Source organism: Sinocyclocheilus rhinocerous, unplaced genomic scaffold (assembly GCF_001515625.1).
Source record: "Sinocyclocheilus rhinocerous isolate Xijiao unplaced genomic scaffold, SAMN03320098_v1.1 scaffold20, whole genome shotgun sequence".
In the NCBI taxonomy this organism is placed as follows: domain Eukaryota; kingdom Metazoa; phylum Chordata; class Actinopteri; order Cypriniformes; family Cyprinidae; genus Sinocyclocheilus; species Sinocyclocheilus rhinocerous.
In genome coordinates this window covers 1769223-1790713 of record NW_015640468.1, presented here as the reverse complement: position 1 = coordinate 1790713, position 21491 = coordinate 1769223, and the positions used below count along the sequence as shown (strand labels likewise).

Below are 21491 nucleotides of genomic sequence, written 5' to 3'. Positions count from 1 at the left end.
TCGTTTCGAAACTAAATCATCCGCGATCGTTTTGTCTGTCTCACCTCACTCTTCTTGTCAGTCAGCTCGACTCACTTTCCTCACTGGAGAAATGAAATCTGATCTGTGATGCGACTGTCGTTCAGTACGCTGCATTGAGTAGCCGCGTTCAGTTTTTAATTGTATTGTCTGTTCTTTTACTGAACTAAATTATTTTTATTACTATAAAAAATCAAAACGACGGTGGGGGTCGGTGACGCGGTGGGCAAGTGACGTAACCGGTGTTGCGGCTTAACACCGGTATCACCGTCAACACAGTCTATCGCAGCAAGCCTACTTCATACATCGCTACACTATTGACCATAGAAGATTAATCTATTTGCCTGCAAAATTGTGCCAACATTTTGCTAATGTGATCCACCTAAACATAAAAAAAAGATAAATCTTGAGTTTAAGAAAAATTAAAACCAACTGAAACTATACTGAAATTGCAAACCAAAATACAGCAAAAAAAAAAAAAAAACTGCAATAACTTTGCTGGTGTTTACTCTCTGAACACATAATGTTAGGCAGCACAATACATTTGTGACCATATTGGTATGAGCTGAAATAAGTGATTCTTATTTTGTATAATGTCCATCAGACACAATTTAATATTTATGACACTGCTCTTGATTGGCAAACTTGATTCTGAAAGATCAGTTGCAGAATTCTGCCAGCAAATATGTTTTGTATAATGACCACTAAAGTATATAATTGACTTGTTGCCCCTGGCAGTCAATTTCCTACATGGCTGTGCTAGTTTGTGTGTCTCTCGTACCACTCTATTTTAGACTGACTCTTGTTTTCTGTATATTCTATATTTCAATGTATCCCTTTAAAAGTACAGATAAACTGGTGTAGTATTTTTTTTTATATCGACTATAACATGAATGTAATTATAAGCTTATTGGTTAAAGTGGAAATGAAGCAGTCAGTCAAGTTTACATTATTTAGTAAAGTGATTTCCAATTTGATTAAAAAATATATAACAAACATGATTAATGTAACCATTTTAAAGAAAAAAGGTTGTTTTGTTATAGCTTTTGGAGCAAGGGCGCCGCCATCTTGCAGTACCACCGCGTGTGACGTCACGGGGTTGGTTCGCTTCGATGGCCAGTGAAGTAATAGAAGCATTTCTTTACATTTTGAACACACGCTTGTTTTGAAATGGAGGAAGATTACATTGAAAGCACTGTTAAGTCCATAATAAGTGCAATTGCCTATGCATTTGAGCCAATACGGCGATGGGACTGAGCAGTATTAGGGGTTGAAGAAACCGCACCGGTAAAGTGCGGATCGGAAACAATACTCGTTTACGTGGATACTCCTCAAGACTGTCATTCCGATGTGCTTTGTGTGCATTTGCTGATGAAGGCGCGACAGAAAGCTCAATTTGGTAGCCTACTCACGTGCTGTCCGAGCCGAGCTGTGGCTTTGTGTGTGTGTGCAGCGCCGCCGGCGCGAACAGAAATGATCTATCACAACGCGCTAGCATTTAAATCTCTTTCAGAAAAGGTCTGTCACAGCGTGTAAATACCGCACTGAAATCTATTCCATGCTGTCTCACGCTTGAATGGCTTAAAACACTTTAATATTTAAACTGACAAGGCTTACATGAGAATGATAAACTATTTTTAATCAAAGTGGAAATCACTTTACTAAATAATGTTAACCTAACTGACTGCTTCACTTCCACTTTAAAATTTGTATTTCAGTGATTAAACATTGAATATAAGAGAAGCCTTTTGAAAGGAAGTGAAATGAATGAGGACAGAAAGAGAAAATGATCTTTTTCTGGAAAGGGTGGGGATTACCATATAATCTCAGTTTTATTACATGTTATTTATGGGTGAATGAGTCCTCAACAGGGAAATTTCACTTCATTAAACAACGATTATGATGTTATTCAATTTGGGCTCTCAGAATTAAGTTAAAGGGATAGTTCATCCAAAAATGAAAATCCTGTCATCATTTACTCACCCTCAAGTTGTTTCCACTCGGTATAATTCTAATTCTTCTGTTGAACACAAAAGAAGATATTTTGAAAAAAGAAAAAGGAAAAAAAAGTTGATGGTCCCCATTGAATTCCATAGTATTTTTTTTCCATACTATGGAAGTCAATAGGGACCATCAAATGTTTGGTTACCCATATTCTTCAAAATATCTTCTTTTGTGTTCAACATAAAAAAAACTCATACAAGTTTGGAATAACCTGAGGGTGAGTAAATGATGACAGAATTTTCATTTTTGGGTGAACTCTCCCTTTAAGTCACAAAACTGCTCCTTTCGAGTACTTGGAGAGAAAGAGTCTTGGGTCATGGCCATGTGATGAGCTGCAGTGTGTCTGTCCCTGCAGAGCTGGAGGGGAACGAGAGATGGCTTCAGGCTCTGCTACATGGATTACGTAGGTTTACACACTACATGCATACTCACTATTGGAGCGGACTCTAATCAAGCGTGTTGATTTCTGGGAGTGTGAATGATTCGCAGATGTATTTGCATGCCGCTACGCTCTCAGATTCCAGCTTACAGAGTGCTGATGAGCCTGATGATCTGTTAATGTGTGTGAGGAAGATTCTGAATAACTTCTATCTGTGTGTTTTCACACTGGAGATTGCTGCTTTTGATGCAGGGGTTATGATGATTTGAGCTTTGACATTTTCACCTTCGGCAAAAAAAAGATTGTCATAGAATGCTATCCAGTAATCATCTGTTTGACAGTCATCTTTGTATGGTTTTGTCCATGTGTGCAGATAAATCTCGGGCATTCTCTCCTCTTGCGGACGGTAAAAAGATTCCTGGGGCTGATGATATTCGGGCTTTAGGTCTAGGCCGACCAGTGATGTCACCGTACCAGCTCTCTCCCAGAGACATGGCCAAATTCAGCCATGAACAGCTGCTACACTACAATCCCTGTAAGACAATATAGCCCTGTTAATTAAGTCAAAAATAATATTATAATATTATTTATTAGGCATGCACTGGTACCGATACTGCTGTCCTGTACTTGTACTCATAAAAATCCAGACAAAGAAAAACGGACAGCAGAAGGGACTTATTAGAGATTAAGGATGTCTATGAAATATATGTATGTAATTAATTTAATGTTAAACATTCAATATTCATGCCTGTATAGCTGATAAGCAAAGCACACTGAGTGGATTGAGTGTGCGGTGGCACAGATGTACGAGCTTGTCGAGCAAGTATCTTTTTCTCACAGACATCACTGGAAAGTTTGTAGTTCAGTCGGATATGTCAAAAGCAAATAATTAAAACAATGCACAAGTTACTAAAGTTACCTAACGGTAAGTAGAGCGAGAGTGCGCACTTCTGTTGCATGCTCTTGATTGCTATTCGCTCACTCGTGCATCATTTGGATTAAAACTAAATCGTAAATATAAAACAAACAAAAAATATAGGGACATTCACTATAAACAACATTTATTTTAAACATCAAGCATACCTGACTTTATAAGTCGCAGCACGTTTCAGATGAAAAAAAACGCGACTTATATTTCAGAAAATATGTTCATCGCTGTTACATGATTTATGTATAATGAGTGGTTCGCCGTGTTATTACAGCAAAACGTCTTGTGATTACATTACTCTGTCGCTGCAATGGAGCAGCTCTAATGTGCTATTGAATTACAGATAAAATACCATAAAGCAGTGGTTCTCAATTCCAGTCCTCGCGTACCACCGTTCTGCACATTTTGTATTTATCTCTTATCACTTCAGACATTTGTTCTATTCGACCGTAAGTGCCCTGCGAAGTGGACATCACAGGATGTTCCGCCATGATTCCAGTTCGAAGGGAGCATATATGTTCCATTCAAAGGGCATTAAAGTGTGCGAGACATGAATTTAAATTGTATTTATTTATAGAGGTATATTATATCACTCTTCTCACTTCTCTAGTAAGTTTCGTCTGTGTGTGAAGACGCTTCAGACAGTAGTGTAGCGCAAATCCGTGAATGAATGTTCCGAAGTGAAGTAAACTTCAACAGATTTCCCGTGCTCAGGAAGTAGGGAGCAATGAACACTGTGTAGGGACCATGTCAGTCTGAACACAGTTCATTCATGGAGCTCTCTTCTAATGAGCTGGTTGTCTGAATCAGGTGTGTTAAATAAGAGAGACATGCAAAATATGCAGAGCGGTGGTACGCGAGGACTGGAATTGAGAACCGCTGCCATAAAGCAATAAAATGAACAGTGAAAATATAACAAAAGCTTGTACAATACATTTAAACAGGAATTTTTTTTTAAATAACTGTAGGAAATATCTGTTTGATAAATTAAGCCAGCTAACATGATTCGTTTTTTTTTATTTTTGGTTTCTGTACCCAATATTTAAAAAAATTACAAATGCTATGAAAATACAGGTATCGATACTCATTATCGGCAAGTACAAAAAAGTAACGGTATCGGACTCGTTCTGGAAAAATTGGTATCGTTGCATCCCTATTATTTATTATTATAAAATACAATATTTGTGTGTATGTGTAGTGTATATTAAAATAGAAAACTAACAGTTCATTTAAACTCTAATATTTCACACTATTACTGTTGTTACTGTATTTTTGATCAAATAAATGCAGGCTTGGTGAGCATAAAATATTTCTTAAAAAAAATAAATAAATAAAAGTCTTAATCATTTCAGAATTTTGCCCAGTAGTGTAAATAATACAATATATTTTTTAATCTCCCTCTTTCAGCATTGGCTCCTTCTCTACAGCCACAGGAGAGAATGGCTGCAGTGCGGCCTCTCCAAATCCCAGAACCCCCTCCTCTCATCTCCTCTGCCAAGCCTGGTGGTTCCATCACGCAGGTAAGAGCACCACATAATCTCTCACAGTACCAATGTTCTTTGGAAGTCGTATAACTGGGGCATATCAATATTATGTATAATACATTCGGAGTGGTTTAATGGTGTATTAATGTGAACATGCATAATTACACTGGTGTACATGTTTTTTTGTATTGCAGGGTACTCCAGTGCAATTGCACAACCTATCTCATGGCTCCGACCATGGAAAAATCCCAGCACCAGGATCCCTGGCTCTCTCCTGGATGGACCAGAGGAAAATGGGTGAGTTTGTGTCGTGATTGTGAGATCACACGTCAACTGTCCATTTTCCATATCCAACATCTCTTTCTCTCTCCTTAGGAGGGTTTCCAGTGGTTAAACAGGAGCAGTTATCTCCACGCGGGGCCGCCTCCTCTCAGGCTGAGAATCTCTCCTCACAGGACTGCGCTACGTCACGGGGTGAGTTTGGGAAAAATCATTATCCCTCATCTCAATTCAGTTCTAGTTCAAAGAGATTAAAATGCAGAAATAAGGCTCATATCGTGAATAGATTGAAAACGTTAACTCTCTCTCACAGGCCCCATGCCAGCTGTTCAGGGTGGCAGCATCACGAAGGGCATCCCTGGCACGCGTGTGCACCAAGAACCTTCCATGTCATATCGAGGAGGTTCTATCACGCAGGTGTGGTTAATCTATATTATGCAGCTTGTCTTCTCTCACTAGCATTGAGCTGGTGCATTGACTCTCATGCGTATGGAACACAAAGCATTTACAAGCTTGCCATCTGTCGTGTACAAAGGAAAATTCACAGTGAACTTGAACATATTTTTGGGTACAACTGTGACGTGATGTTCTCATTCTTGGAATCCATGAATTACAGTGAGCAGTCAGCTCATATAAAAGCCCCTTTAACAAGCGAATGGAACGGGCAGTTTGTGTCACAGCCATATCACGTCATATTATGACATAACTGGGTAATCAGTTGCCATAGCAACAGGTACACAGTGTCCAATCCTATTCTCTCCTTTTATTAATGCATTTACACGATTACACAGTCTGATGTTACCAATCACTCAGACACGCACGCAGTGTGCCAACTGACCTACTGTGACACACATTTACACGCTCAAGCAAATCAGAATGGGTTAGGGCGAGCGTTTAATCAGACCGAGGTCAATTCTGTGAGCAGAGATAAGCTCTGTGTTTAGCTGTGTGACACTGTTGGCAGATTTATTGAGAGATAAGGAGTCATTGTCAGTAAGAGTTCACCTGATACAGGTAGAGATATGGTCATAAGCAGCTGTATGACATGATGTTTTAACTAGTATATCTGAAGCTGAAACATTGTCCAGTTAAAGATCAAACTTTTAAAATTAATTTGTCCTGTTGCGATTTCTTGCAACAATTTGAACAGTTCTCTGCCTTTTTTGTAGCACAGATTCAACATAATCATATTCTTCATTACTGTAACCTTATAATATAGTTATGAAATACCAGTGACACAAAGTGCTTGCTGCTTTGAGTCCTCTTTTCTCACAATACAAGGGTCAAACCAGGTCAGACCCCAGGAAGTCTTACCCTCCTTGATGTACATTGTAGTCTTCCTAAAATTACGAAGGTAGTTTTAGTCTTCAAGTAGTTTGTGCAGCATGATTTAAGTATCGGATATATGTCACAAAAGGGAAGAAAAAATTAGCGTTCTGTTTTAAACCTTTCCTATCATTTTTTTTCAGGGCACTCCTGCAGATGTCTTGTACAAGGGCACAATAACCCGTCTGATTACTGAGGACAGCCCCAGCAGAGAGAGAAACAGAGAAGACACTCCTTCTAAGGGGCATGTAGTCTACGAGGGCATCAGTGGACACATCCTTTCCTTTGACCGTAAGTGTACACAAACATGTAAATGCTCAGAACCTAATAAAGGTAGAAATTGTCTCTTACTATTGTTTGTGTTTGAACACACAGGGGGTCCAAATTCTAAGGAAGAGGCTCGTGGGGACATGGCTGGGCTGAAGAGGACCTATGACATGATGGAGGTCGGCATTTCTCGTGTGCCACCCATCAGAGACTCAATATCTGCCACTGAAGGTGAGCATAAGACAACCTTCTTTAACAATCATGGACAATGGAGTTTCACCGTTTATCCTTTTTCCAGTTAACGTTCCTTCACCTGCCGTTTCTCTCTTTTGCAGGCTTGATTAGTCGAGCAATGCCTAACGAGCGCGATAGTCCTCATCTGCACCACATCCGTGGATCCATATCCCAAGGTCAACATTATCTCAGAAACTCAGCCTCAACTGATCACCTTTGGCTCATACGAGCTCTAACTCACATTTCCTTTGTCTTACTTCTCTTCTTTCTCTCCCAGGAATCCCACGGGATGACTGTCAGCGCCGGGAGGTTAAACAGATGAAAAGAGAGGGTTCACCATCACCCCGTGGCCCTGGTCATCCCACTGACACTCTTAAATCACGCTCTCACGAGAGTATGGTGACCACCGTCAAAGAGGGAGGACGCTCCATCCACCTGATCCCTCCTGAGGGGGTTGTGATAGGCAAGCCTAAGGAGGGCTCAATCACCCAGGTGACTGGCTTTGATTGATGTTTTCGTAACTTGGTGTGGTAGGATATCTGGCAAATAAATTTAAATATAGTAAAATCCTGAAAGTACTACACTTTTCTTCCCACGTTTATTTCATATTTAGGGTTAAAGAGAAGTTTTGCCTGAAACTGCTGAAAATAAGCAAGGGCTATAAATACTGAAATTCACAAAATTATGAGTACCTACGGTACTTTTTTGTACCTCTACACTCTTAAAAATAAAGGTGTCTGGCAGAACCAAAAACTCTTCCCAGAGGTTCTAAGAAGAACCACTCATGAAAAGGTTCTTTATAACCCCATTTCTTCTGGATCAAAATCCTTACATTTGTCATATTGTAAATTCTTTAATAGGTTGTTCATTAAATACATTAAAAAAATATAAAGAAAATCTAAAAGTAACAAGACTTGGTAAGATTAAAATGTTTATTGCCTTTACGGTATACATCAAACATCAATACCACACAACCTTGTCAAATTAACAGAATATTAACTAAATGTGTGTTCTATAGGGCACCCCTCTGAAACAAGAGCCTGTTGGCTCATCCAAGCGCCATGATGTGCGCTCCATCATCGCCAGCTCTCCTCGACCTTACTCTGGACTGTCCGCTCATCTAGAGCTTAGGCCCGAGCACAGAGGGTCTGACAGGGCCCGCTATGATGAGGTAGGGAGCAAATCCCGACCCAGCGCTGTGGTCAGCACCCCCAGCTCTCTGTCCCGTACCTCTCCATTGGCACTCATTGGAGAGCAAAGCAGCAGACCCCACCACAGTCCAGTGGGCTATGAAGATCACAAAAGATCCGGCTACCCTCCGCCCTCACACAGAGCCTCTCCACTGTCTGCAAGAGAAACCTCACAGCGTGCACATGAAGGTATCATGTTCTACCAATCACTGGCATTCAGTAGCTGGTGTGAGTTGTATGATGTTTAAATATTGTTCCATTGTGTGTGACTTAGGCTCTAGTAAGGCCCAGCAGCAGGAGAGAAAAGCCACTCCCACCCCTCGAGAGGTGAGCTCCACCAAGTCTCCACTGGCAGTTGGTGAGCACACTGCGTCTTTGGCTTACGAGAGGATCCTGCAGGGGCTTGGAACTGAGATGTTCCATGGCCAGATACCTCTATCATTTGACCCTGCAACTCTTCCCAGGGGAATCCCGATTGACCCAGGTATTTGCGGTTAAGCAGCACAATATTAGGGTAGAAATTTCCATGATTGTGGAAAACTTGGAAATATCAGGGAACGTGTGATTTCCAGACCAGTTACATTTTATAAAAGATTCAGCCTTGGTGAACAAAATAGACTTTAACAAACCAGCCCCAGACTTATAAGAGGGCATGTATTTGAAAATAAATGTATTATATCATGTATTATGTAATGCATTTCTTGCTTTGACTTTGTTTCTTGTCTCCACAACAGCGTATTACCTGCCCCGTCACCTGGCCCCTGCCCCTGGCTACCCTCACCACTACCCACCCTACCTGATTAGAGGTTTCCCTGAAACAGCAGCCCTGGAGAACAGACAAACGCTCTTCAACGACTACATTACCTCCCAGCAGATGCACCAGTGGCCAGCCGCTGCCATGGCTGCCCAGAGACCTGACCTGCTCAGAGGCCTAACGCCTCGAGAGCAGTCCCTTAACTTAGCCTACTCACCCACACCCAGAGGTGAGGGGTCCTTAAAGGGGCTTTTGTCCTTTACATTATTTTAGTCTTCTAAAGAAACGGAGCACAATTTAAGTCATTATTCACTGACAATTGCATGAGCGTAAACAATGGTATATATATTTTTTTTTTTGGAAAACTATTCCAAATGACCTGGTGGAAGCTGTCATGTAGCTTAATACAAAAATAGGCAATGATACCTAAATATGGGCAGTCATATTAAAAATTACATGTTATATACTTATGATCATCAGAGGCACATTCATTTTTACTGTCCATTTGCAGGAACATCTGCATCTCCCATGAATCGTATCACATACATCCCAGGAACCTCTCCAGCTTTCCCCAGCGGAGCCTACAACACCTCTCCCATCTCACCAGGTACAGAGCAACACACTCACTCAAACACACAACATGATGATTTAAAACTAATTTTCTGTATAAGCGCCATTCACTTCACTTTATAACTCTTATCTCTTAACAGTGGGAGCCTCTCACATGAGCAAGATCCAAGGCAGTTCGACATCCTCAGAGAGAGAAAGAGAACGGGAGAGGGAGAGAGAGAGAGAAAGAGAGCGGGATCGTGAGAGAGAGCGAGAGAGGGACAGGGAACGAGACCGAGAGAGAGAGCGTGAGAAAGATCGGGACAGAGAAAGAGACAAGACCCTCGGTCATGGTAACGTGGAACATGCCCCTATATGGAGACCAGGTGAGCTCCCTCACTGCCTTTTATTTTTAACATGAACAGCCACTTTATGAAACGTCTTTGTATCATCTTCATTGGGGGCTTTTCTCAGCAAATATTTATGGAATTAAATGTGCTTAATTTAGCTTGTTGACAGATTTTAATTTAATTAACTTGATAAATCATTAACTGTTTTACAGCTGTTATTTTAGTACCATTCATATAGTTTTATAGTATTTATTAATGTTTATTTGACTTATATTTTCAGTTTTGATTTTAATTTTAGTTTAGTTTTTTTTCTAGTTTATTTTAGTTGTTACAGTGGGTTTAGAAATGATCATATTTTCTTGACCTGGTAAGGACTCTAGCCGCTGCATTTTGGACTACCTGTAGCTTGTTTATTGAAGATGCAGGACAACCACCTAGCAGTGCATTGCAATAGTCCAGTCTAGAGGTCATGAATGCATGAACTAGCTTTTCTGCATCAGAAACAGGGGATATTTTCTATACCCACTGTATGTAGTTTTATCGTTTTTATTTCTATTTAGCTTTAATTTATTTTAATTTAATAATTCAGTTTTAGTTTTATTAATTTTAGTATTTCAACTTCAACATATATTTCAGTAGTTTTTCATCTGATATTTCTATATATTTTTATTTTATTTCAGCTTCATTTAAATTTTTAATACACTCATTTTACAGCTGTAGTTATAATTGAAATAATATCGAGTTGTTCTGTGTCAGTGTACTTTAGCAAATAGCAATATGCAGATCAGCATTGCTAAATGTCTGAATATTGTGTCCAAACAGGAGCACCAGAACAGATGGGTGGCAGCAGCAGCAGCAGTTCTCGTCCCCCATCTCATCCATACAGTCACCAGTCGTCTCCGCTCTCCCCCCGTCCCCAGGACTGCCTGCAGCAGAGACCCAGTGTTCTGCACAACACCAGCTCAAAGAGCCTGCCCAATTCTGAGCACAATAGTCCCTCTGTGCTGCGGTGAGTCTTCACTGCTCAATCTGCTGTCTGAGCAGTCCATTGAGGTAAACATGTTGAAGTTGTCTCTAATTTGTTTACCTTTCTTCAGGCCACCGGGCTCTGCTCGCTACCAGGGCTTTAGTGGGCACCTTCGGTCTGGTCTAGCCAATGAGGGTTACCCATCTGGTACAGACTCAAACGCTAAAGACTCGAGCAGAGATGGGGGCAAGAGCCATGGGCGTGGAGGTCTGCCCAAACATCAGGACCTTTCATTCTCTTCCAAGCCTGACCCCAAGCTGGCCAGCCCCGGTGCCGGTGGTTCATACCCCTCTCCTTACAGCCAGGCCTCTGGTGCCCACCTTGGTCTGCCCACAATTCGAGGGCACCCCTTGCTGGCTTCCGAAAGCAACAGCGGCAGCAGTTCCATCCCGTCTCGTGGTGGGGATGGCATCAGCAGTGCGTCAAGTAGGGAAAAGTCTCAAAACAAAGTGATGTCCATACAGGAACACGAACTTCGAGCACTCGGTAAGACCACCATGACAGCGGCCAACTTCATAAACGCGATAATCATGCATCAAATTTCTTGTGATGCGGCGATGCCAGAGACTGGTGCGCTCGCGACCAACGGCACCTGTGATGGTAAGACGCTCTGGGACCTGTGGGCTGTTAATGCCACCTTCCCTACCCTCCCCTCCTCTCCCCGTCCTCTACCAGTCCACCCAACACATTTCCATCCCTCCACCCTTCCTCTACCCCTCCTGCGTCCCTGCCCCATTCCCACCCCCTTTACGTCTGTGGCCTAGTGCACGCTTGTGGTGGTTGGCATTGATCAGAATCAACCCGGTTTCCATATTCTTTCGGTTTTGTAAAAAAAAATTTTCTTTGAATATGCTTCTACCTATTGCTTTTTAGCTTTTTTTGGCATCTGAAGCATTGCTTAAAGACCACCAAAGGTTTACCTCCCCTTCTGCATCACCTAAACCCATCTGACCGTTTGCCAAATCCAAATTTTGAGGGGAGATTCTGCACGTTTCAGTCCAAACTTCCACAAATGAATTTATTGAAGCTCATTAAATGATTTGAGCTTCTGCTCTGTAACGGCCACAGGCGTATATCTTAGTGAACTGGTAATTCACTGTACGCCCTAACGGTCCAGAATGACGTGTCTGGAGACAAGCTTTTCTAGACCAGAGAGAGATCCTGAGGTGAACTTTAAGAGCTCAGTCATTCCAGTCATGTGGTTGCTCATTGTTTCATAACGTCTTTATTGGCTTGCCTCTTGTGTTCCCCCTTTATCTTCTTCTACTTCTTTTTTTTTTCTTTTTAAATTTGGGGAACATTCCATAGCTCTTCGTGTTTGCTTCCCGTTTCATTTCCTTTTTGGGAGGGAGGGCACTCTGACAGTTTGATAGCTGCATGAAGCAAACAAATTATACAAGTTATAGAGAAAGAGGGTCAAGATGGATCTGGAGCTGAATGATTTTCAAGGTGTTTGGTTCCTAACGATTGTTGAATATCTGGATTCTTACGCCATCTTATTGAATCTACAGCCAAAAGACTGAAATCTCACTAGTATCAAACACATGAGTCTTGCTTTTAGTACACTACTGTTCAAAGGTTTGTGGTGAGTGAGATTGAGATGTGAGAAGTTATTTATAATGTTACCAAAGTTTTCTGTTTCAAATAAATTCAGTTCTTCTGAACTGTCTATTCATCAAGGAAAAAAATCACAGTTTCCATGAAATATTAAGCAGCACAAAACAGTGATAATAAGACATGTTTCTTGAGCAGCAAATCAGCATATTATAATGATTTCTGAAGGATCATGTGACACTAAAGACTGGAGTAATAGCTGCTGAAAATTAAGCTTTGTCATTACAGGAATAAATTACATTTATAAAAATGGTAACAGTTTACAATAAGGTCTCATTTAGTTTAATGCATTAGTTTACATGAACTAACTGTGAACAATATATTTATAGCATTTATAAATTTTTGTCAATTATTAAAAATACAATTGTTCATTGTTCATGTTAAGATACAACTTTTGATTTTAAAAATGTTAGCAAATGTAGAAATGTATAAGATTAATAAATGCTGTAGACGTGTTGTTCAAGTTAACACAACGTTAACAAATTAAACCTAATTTTAAAATGTTACCAAGAAATATTAAAATAGAAAGAAGATATTTTAAATTGTAATAATATTCCATAATGTAACAGTTTTACTGTATTTTTGATAACAATAAATGCCGCTACAGTGAGCATAAGAGACTTCTTTCAAAAAACATTGAAAAAGCCCAAACATTTGAAAGGTAGTGTAAATTGTTAGGACCATATTTATGAGGGAGGGCTTCTTCAAAAATACTAAAACAGTTGTCAAGTGTCTGAAACTATTATGTGGGATCAAAATCAATAATTCCTTGTGATTCACATCTCTACATTTGACCAATGTTGTTCTTGGATGTGCTTACAGTCTATTAAGATTTTTCAATCCATTTGAATTGAATCCATGAGTTGTCAGTGTAAATATTATTGCTTTTGTTTATATTATTTTTTTGTTTAATATGTAGTTTAAACCATTTATATGTGAGATGCTTTCTCAAAACTGCCAAAAGAATGAATACAATCATTAAGTGGAATCGGAATCATACAGTAGCCCTTAATCAGGTGTTACCACATTTGTCACTCATTATATACTTTTTTCTGTTGTAAAGATAAGAATGGGTAGTGTCAAAACAGTGGGAAAATCCAAATGTACAGCTGCAGAAAAAGGAAAATATCTTTGGCTCTTTGGCCTGGTAATAACACAGACATATCTACCTCTCCTATCTTCACAGCTCATTTTAAACACGCATTTTGCTTCTGTTTTATTGTTGTGTTTTTGTTCAAAGCATTTCTGCTAATCGGCACAGTGCTTACACTCTGCTACAGTCAGATGCCTCCATAATGTTGGCTTGATATCTGAACACACGTGTGAGCAAGTCATTGAGTACTGTAATCCCAGAGCCCGTATGTGACCGCACAGCTTACACACCCGTCTCTGCTCTTACCCTCAGAGTAATCCAGAGCCTTCTGCCACACCATACTCAAACGCACTTTCATGTCGTCTTCTCTTCCTGTCTATGTGTGCCTCCCTGTCCTCGCTGCAGCTCACCAAAAGGCACTAGAACAGCTGTACGGGTCTGAGGACAGACTTTCTCCAGGTCAGCAGCTGCCGTCTGCTGTCAAAGGCTCTCAGAGAGTGGTCACCCTCGCCCAGCACATCAGTGTAAGTGCCAAAAAATTAAACAAAAATGTCCCTGCACAATAAAACAATCTAAAAAAAATTTTATTTCCAGTGGGCAAATATTGCCCTTTTATGGAAAATTGATTTCAGACCCTGGTCAGAACCATCTGTTTTATAGTTTATGCAGTATCACTGAAAGAATAGTGTTGCTGTTCTGAATATAAATATGTGTACTTTTCACCTGCTTGCACATCACCAAATGGATGTCTTCTCTTTACAGGAGGTGATCACTAAAGACTACACACGACAGTCGCAGCAAGGCCATATAGGTGGTCAATCATCTCTACAGCCTGTGTTTGGGTATCACAACTCCCCTGTGCTGGATCTTACCCGTCCTTCCAGCGCCCCCCAAGCCCAGACCCCAACAGACCCCAACGCCCGCTACACCCCAGAAGGCACTGCTGCTGAGAGGGAGAGAGGGAGAGACAGGTCTCCTCCTCAGAGTAAGGCCTCTCCAGTGAGTCTGGCTGCCGATGGGATTGAACCTGTTTCACCACCAGGGGCCGTTTCAGAGCCGGAGATGCCAGGAGCCGCCTACCCTAATGAACAAGCAGAGCAGGGGTATATAACACACGAGCAGATGCACTTACACAATAGTGATGGGAGTCGGAATCATTGGAGCGAATCGGTTCTTTTGAACAATAAATTGTTCAAAACAACAATTCAGGGGTTCTCAGTCTGCACGGACTGATTCTATCCAATGGACTCTTTTCACATTTCCTTGGTTCACAGAGGTGCAAGTTGTCATAATTGGTTGAACTTTAGTGGTGGATAGAAAACTACAACAGATATAATTTTTGCATTTCCATTTGTTAATGTTATTAACTGTGGAAGCACATCATCACAGTCTGCGAAAAGGATCCATTCTTGAACAAATCAATACAACTATTTGACACAATAGAAGGATTCATTCATGAATTGGACAACACTAGCACACAGACAAATAAACAGTCTTTCATCCTACATTTTCATTACTCGTTCTCTGCTTTTGTGTCTCAGTATGGGATCTCGTTCTCCGGCCAGTAGCTCTCAACCACCAGCCTTCTTCAGTAAACTGACTGAGAGCAACTCCGCCATTGTCAAGAGCAAGAAGGAAATGATTAAGAAGATGGTGGTCGGCGCAGAGGCTGAATTTAGTGAGTTAATGGGACTGAATCTGTTGTACAATATATATATGTACAACAATATATGTTATTGTTGCTAGCTAAAGGGCTCAAACATATCTCTTCCGGTCTCTGTTTTAGACCAGGGCCAACCTGGGACAGAAATCTTTAATATGCCTGCCTCTACAAATGCAGGTGAGCATCTCCTCCAGTTGTGGTCTATTCTCTACAATAGCAGTTCATTTTATACTACTGTCCTGTGTCTCAAAGAAAGCTTGCCAAATAACACTTCACACACCTGTTTCTTTATCACAACCACTGTTACATCTCTTTTAGCACCCGTGAGCGTGCGCAGTCACCCAGCACCAGAGGCCAGTGGTAATACTATAGGTCTGGAGGCCATCATCAGGAAAGCCCTCATGGGCAAGTATGATGAACAGATGGATGATCGCTCACCGTCCAACTCTGTCAACTCGATGAGTGTTGGTGTGCCAGCTGCTGTCGGGCCGCCAGCTTCAGCGGATGGGCATTCTGAAGACCCCTACTCCCTGCCAGGTGCGGCAAATAAACCCTTGATAATTCAGCTACCTTCATGGCAGCAGGTGTCAGGTTTTGGGGCCATTTCTTTGACCAAATGTCCTCACAAAGATAGTAAATTATTAACAGCATGTGATAAATTGTTACATGATGTGCCTGTATTTAATGCACTTGTGGTTTCTTATCCTGCATTCTTTTATTTTAATTTTATTTATTTATTTATTTATTTTTTTTAAATTTTTTTTTTGAAGGGCATGTAGCACAAGCTGTTTGATTTGGCACTTGCCTTATTTTACTAGTTTTTACCAAGAAACAGGTGAATTTGTGCCAAAATATTGTTTAGTTCCTTTCATGTCTAGAACAAAATAAGCATGGTCTCTGCTGTCTATTAGTTATATATGCATAGTTTTTCCCTGTTGTCCATGACCCTATCAGAACAGACCTGCAAACCATTTTTGATACACGATCCACCAGTTGACAGTGATTTTGGAAACACGTTCAGGCATCTTAATATTTGTTTGTCCGAATATCTCTGATTTGTGTCCTGTGTTTGGATTCAGTCAAATCCAAAGGAGGGCACTCTAACGGTCGCAAGACTAAGTCTCCTGGTCTGTCTGGAGGAGAGAGACCTTCATCTGTGTCCTCTGTACACTCTGAGGGAGACTGTAACCGTCACACCCCACTCAGCAACAGAGTGTGGGAGGACAGACCCTCATCTACAGGTACACACACAAACACAATCACAGTACGGGTGAGAAACTTATTAAATATTAGCAACATCTGTCAACTAAAATAACTGAATCAATTTCAACTAATATTTCAAATCATTATAAAATACATTTTGAGAGAAATTAATTTCAGCAATGTTGCAATAATTTGATCAATAGTGACTTTTTATTCATCAAAGAATCCAAAAAAGAAACCCATCAGGGTTTTCTACAAAAATCTTAAGCAGCCCAACAGTTTTCAACAATGATAAAAATCTGAAATGTTTCTTGAGCATCAAATCAGCATATTAGAATAATTTGTGAAGGATCATGTAAATTCAGCTTTGCCATCATATGAATTAATTATATTTTAAAATACATTCAAATAGAAAAGTTATTTTAAATTGCAATAATATTTCACAATATTACTGTTTTTACTGTATTTCGATCAAATAAATGCAGCCTTGATGATCATACTTCTTTTAGAAACAATAAAAAATCATATCGAATGATACTGTGCATTTTATTTATCTATATTTTCTGATATTTTTTTCTGGTTTCTCCTCTCAGGCCCCACTCCATTCCCCTGTAATCCCCTGACCATGCAGATGCGTCTCCCCAGCGGGATGATGTCGGGACCCTCACCTTCCCCTACGCTGCAGGGCGCGTCTGCACCTCCACAGGGCCAGACTCAACCCCGCACCTGGGAGGAAGAACCCAAACCTCTGCTGTGCTCTCAATACGAGACCCTGTCAGACAGCGAGTGAACACACACCTCACACCGCATACACTAGGACTGAACGTTTGCTGCTTATGAACAAAAACTTGTTACTGTAAACAGGGATGTTCGTGAACACACACGTACTCATGTCCATACTGACATACACTTACAGGAACACACACGCCATCTGCGCTCGTGCCCTCTGATACCTCTAAACATATTCATACATACAGAGACACACATCCCATAACCCACCCCAAGCCCACACACTCACGCCATTAGTGGAAGTGCATTAAATGGCTGCAGACGCGTGTTGTGTCAGTGTGTTTGTGAATGCGCACACATGTATTAGAGTGTGCATCACTCCAGGACAACTTGTAGGATGAATCACTTTTTAGTTTTTTTTTTTATATGAATATATATAAATACTTCTATTTGTGTCGTCTTGCAGGCCTTATCAGAGTTGACTCATGGACTGAATCTGTTTTGTTGACGCGTTTTGGAGCATTCCTCATTAGACTGCTCAGGACACACCTTTATACTGTAATACAACTGCAAATAGTTTTTTTGTGTGTGTGTGGTGTAATGCAAAGGCTGGATGAATCCTCTGCAGAAATGAGCACCCACCCACACACACGCACGTACACGCCCTCATGTGCATCTGCAGTCCTTCATGATGTGTTGCCAAGATGACCCTGTTATTTTTTTTTTATGGATCTGATGCTGTTGGGCCTTCCGAGTATGTGTGTGATGAAACAAGACCTTCAGAGAAGCACGTTAGCCAATCCCTGCACTAAACTGTACTGGTTTTTAAGCAGATTTCATTTTATCCTGTAACATTCTGTCCTTACCTTGCTACTTCTGAGAGTTTACATGGACGGCCAAATCGTTGGTTTACAGGGTACACATAATGTTAATTTGTTGACATCAAACCTTCATTTTTTACTTTAGTTTTGACATTCAGAAGCATCTCTAGCTGACCAATAATACATTGTCTTTTCAGTCATCTCTGTGATAGTTGATGGGAGATGTTTTTAGTTTTAAACTTTTTTTATGTACATGATCCTTGATTGGAAGGTTTTTTTTTTTTGTGATGAGTTAAGCACTTAGTAGGCAAACGGTCCCTGTCTGTGTCCTTTAACGGACGCTGACCTGAATGCAACTTTTTACACAGCATTTATTTGTTTACTTTCTTATACAGTATTTTGTTGATTTGTTTCGTCACCTACCTAGTCAAGTGTTCCACTCTCTAGCGACAATCACTGGCAGAGAGTTGAGCGAGTGGACACGTCTTTAGGGGAAGCTGCTTTATCGGGTCTGAATGTCCCAGCAAACCTGATGTTTTTCACGTCATCTATTTGTTGAAGAGTTAAAGCCATGCTGTCTGGCCAGTCCTTTGACATGACACTCACTGAGAGCTGCTTTACTTTTGCTCTTTGTGCTTGAACGAAGGGTTCGGGATGTTTTTTTTCTTCCTGTGGGCGAATTTGAGGAGATGATGTATCCTGCGTAATAAAAAAAAGAGGTGAGCAGATGCCACACCTCATATAACCTGTAGTCCTTCACTCTGTACAGTTTTAAATATAATTCTAGTGTTAAGTGCCATGTATTTGACATATACATTTCTGAAGTTAAAACTACCAAGTGACTACGCACAATTGTTTGTTTTTTAAATTAGTTTCTTTTCTCCTTGCTATGTCAGGGTTGTACAATTTGTCACGCAGGCACAATTTAAAACCGTGAAGGAGACATTTACCGTGTCAGTCTCCTCTCCAAAATGCCTCTTTTTCGGACCACCTCAGCGGTGTGGTTACTAATTTTTTTTGCATGCATATTAGATATAATGAAATGTTTTAATTCATATTGTTTGACTTTTATTTGTCACATGGTTTTACTATGAAAGGTATCTTTAACAGTTCAAACTGCAATACTCAATGTAATCTCCAGACTTTGGGGATATTTTTGGAAGCTAATTAAAGGATGAAACTTAAAGTTCAGCAGTGGGTTTTATCCGGTTTGGGAGCTTTTGTTGTTGCTTTGGTGATCGAGGACAGAACAGTAGCTATACTTTTTTTTTTTTTTTTTGATTGTGCCATTGTTGTGATTTACATTGATTGTTCTGTTGTTGGTAGTATGTATTTATTTGTAATTTATAATGTTTTTAAATCCTGGTCCTGGAATACCTCAGCAAGCCGGCGGAGGCAGTGTGATGCTATAGTTTGGGCAATGTTCTGCTGGGAAACCTTGGGTCCTGCCATCCATGTGGATGTTACTTTGACACGTACCACCTACCTAAGCATTGTTGCAGACCATGAACACCCTTTCATGGAAACGGTATTCCCTGGTGGCTGTGGCCTCATTCAGCAGGATAATGCACCCTGCCACAAAGCAAAAATGGTTCAGGAATGGTTTGAGGAGCACAACAATGAGTTTGAGGTGTTGACTTGGCCTCCAAATTCCCCAGATCTCAATCCAATCGAGCATCTGTGGGATGTGCTGAACAAAATCTTGATCCATGGAGGCCCCACCTCGCAATTTACAGGACTTAAAGGATCTGCTGCGGACATCTTGGTGCCAGATACCACAGCACACCTTCAGGGGTCTAGTGGAGTCCATGCCTCGAGGGGTAAGGGCTGTTTTGGCAGCAAAAGGGGGACCAACACAATATTAGGAAGGTGGTCATAATATTATGCCTGATCGGTGTATATTTCACCATTTCATTGGCTGGACCTGCTTGCATTTTGTTCTGTTTGTGTACTGAATTTGTTTTTTTTTTGTTTTGTTTTAACAGTCATAGCTGTGTAAATCGGGGAGAAAAAAGTGGATGGGACCAATCAGACCGAGCACCACAACACTCATGTAGCCAATCAGCAATAGGGGGCGTTTACGCTCGTATAGGGAGGAGAGAGAGTGGGGGATTTCTAGAAAGAGATGGTTGAGACTTTACCTGGCTGAGAGGAAAAGGTCAGAGAAGTCCGCCTAAACTCCCTCAGACCCAGTCAATTTGCAACTAGATGGATGTACAGTTACTTCCTCTACAGTCGATGGAGTTTTGGTTCCTTGCCGCTGTCGCCTCTGGCTTGCTTAGTTGGGTACACTTCATTTCCAGCGATATCGTTGACTTGATTGCACATATACTATTTAAACTGAACTGAGCTGAATGAAGACATCACTGATTCAATGATGAACTGTCTTTAACTGGAAAATTAGTGTTTACTATTGTCATTTTGCATTATTGACACACTATTTTCCTAATTAATGCTGTTCAGTTGCTTTGACACAATCTGTATTGTTAAAAGCGCTATATAAATAAAGGTGACTTGACTTGACTTGACCCAGTCGCAAGCTTACAATCATGACACCACATCCCGTTTTCATACACGAAAATTAACCATGGTTTTTGGCGTATTGATTACCATTTGTAACCACAGTTAAATTATGGTTAGCGTAGGAAAGCATGGTTAATTTGTGGTTACCATGGTTTAACTATAGTAACCATGTTTTTTTGTTTTATTTGTAGTCAAATTTGTAATTAAACCAAAAAGCATGGTTAATTTTCGTAAGCAGTTCTAGCATCAAATAACTAATAAAAAGAAAACATTAGAAAAACTTGAAAATACATCAGCGTGATAAGAACTAAAATGATGGGGAAAAAACATCTTTGGGAAAATTTTATTTTAAGTTATTAACTTGACCGCAAATCATTGAACAGTTGAAAGATTATGGAAATTCATTTGTCGAAATGTGTAGGAATTGCGTCCACGTTTAACCTACAGTCAGTGGATTACTAGCAGCACCAGCAATTTAAAAAAAATAATAAAAAAAAACTTTGGTGTGCGGCGAGGTTGACGCGTCTCTTCAATGCATTATATTTGTAGCCATCAGGACGCGTGCTGAGCTCTAGAGGGCGCTGCTGACCTTCACATGACCTCAGGCTACAGTCCGGTTGCAGTTCTTTGTTTGCTGCAGCTATTGATTTATGACAAAAGACATTTAACAGACAACTTGTTTTTATGCAGCTGAAAGAATGAAAAGCAGCTTAAGAGGAATTATTTTGAACATTCTTAAGTTTGGGGCAGAAAAAACCCCTTTAAACGTCACATAGAGAGACCCATAGGACACAAAAACATCTTTTCAAATATATTACTAAATGCATTTCAAAATATACAACAAAAAAAAAGGCCAAAAAATGTATTCGCTAAAACATATAGGTTTACGGAAATTTATTTTCTAAAAGATTTTAATATTATATCAAAAAATTGGCCATTTTTTTTGCATAATTCTGAAAATATATTTTAAATATTCAAAATATTTCCAATATATTTTAAATATTTTTATATTTTGCTCTCCATATTTCAATCCAAGAAAATACGTTCACATATGTC

General features: G+C 40.2%; 1 protein-coding gene across 2 annotated transcripts in view; it reads left to right on the top strand.

Annotated features, from left to right (window-relative positions):
- Positions 1–18153, top strand: part of LOC107753125 (nuclear receptor corepressor 2-like) — a 151900-nt gene extending 133747 nt beyond the window's left edge. For both annotated transcript variants that reach the window (XM_016569249.1, XM_016569248.1), the window contains 24 exons: positions 2378–2425; positions 2775–2936; positions 4737–4849; positions 5008–5110; positions 5189–5287; positions 5406–5509; positions 6562–6709; positions 6794–6916; positions 7021–7095; positions 7197–7411; positions 7938–8298; positions 8384–8593; positions 8844–9092; positions 9375–9470; positions 9574–9798; positions 10585–10771; positions 10860–11389; positions 13902–14020; positions 14259–14599; positions 15038–15174; positions 15283–15336; positions 15478–15696; positions 16239–16400; positions 16956–18153. In XM_016569249.1, coding sequence (XP_016424735.1) covers positions 2378–2425; positions 2775–2936; positions 4737–4849; positions 5008–5110; positions 5189–5287; positions 5406–5509; positions 6562–6709; positions 6794–6916; positions 7021–7095; positions 7197–7411; positions 7938–8298; positions 8384–8593; positions 8844–9092; positions 9375–9470; positions 9574–9798; positions 10585–10771; positions 10860–11389; positions 13902–14020; positions 14259–14599; positions 15038–15174; positions 15283–15336; positions 15478–15696; positions 16239–16400; positions 16956–17152 — 4277 coding nt within the window. In that variant the 3' untranslated portion in view covers positions 17153–18153. The remainder of the gene's footprint in view (positions 1–2377; positions 2426–2774; positions 2937–4736; positions 4850–5007; positions 5111–5188; positions 5288–5405; positions 5510–6561; positions 6710–6793; positions 6917–7020; positions 7096–7196; positions 7412–7937; positions 8299–8383; positions 8594–8843; positions 9093–9374; positions 9471–9573; positions 9799–10584; positions 10772–10859; positions 11390–13901; positions 14021–14258; positions 14600–15037; positions 15175–15282; positions 15337–15477; positions 15697–16238; positions 16401–16955) is intronic.
- Positions 18154–21491: the final 3338 nt, after the last annotated feature.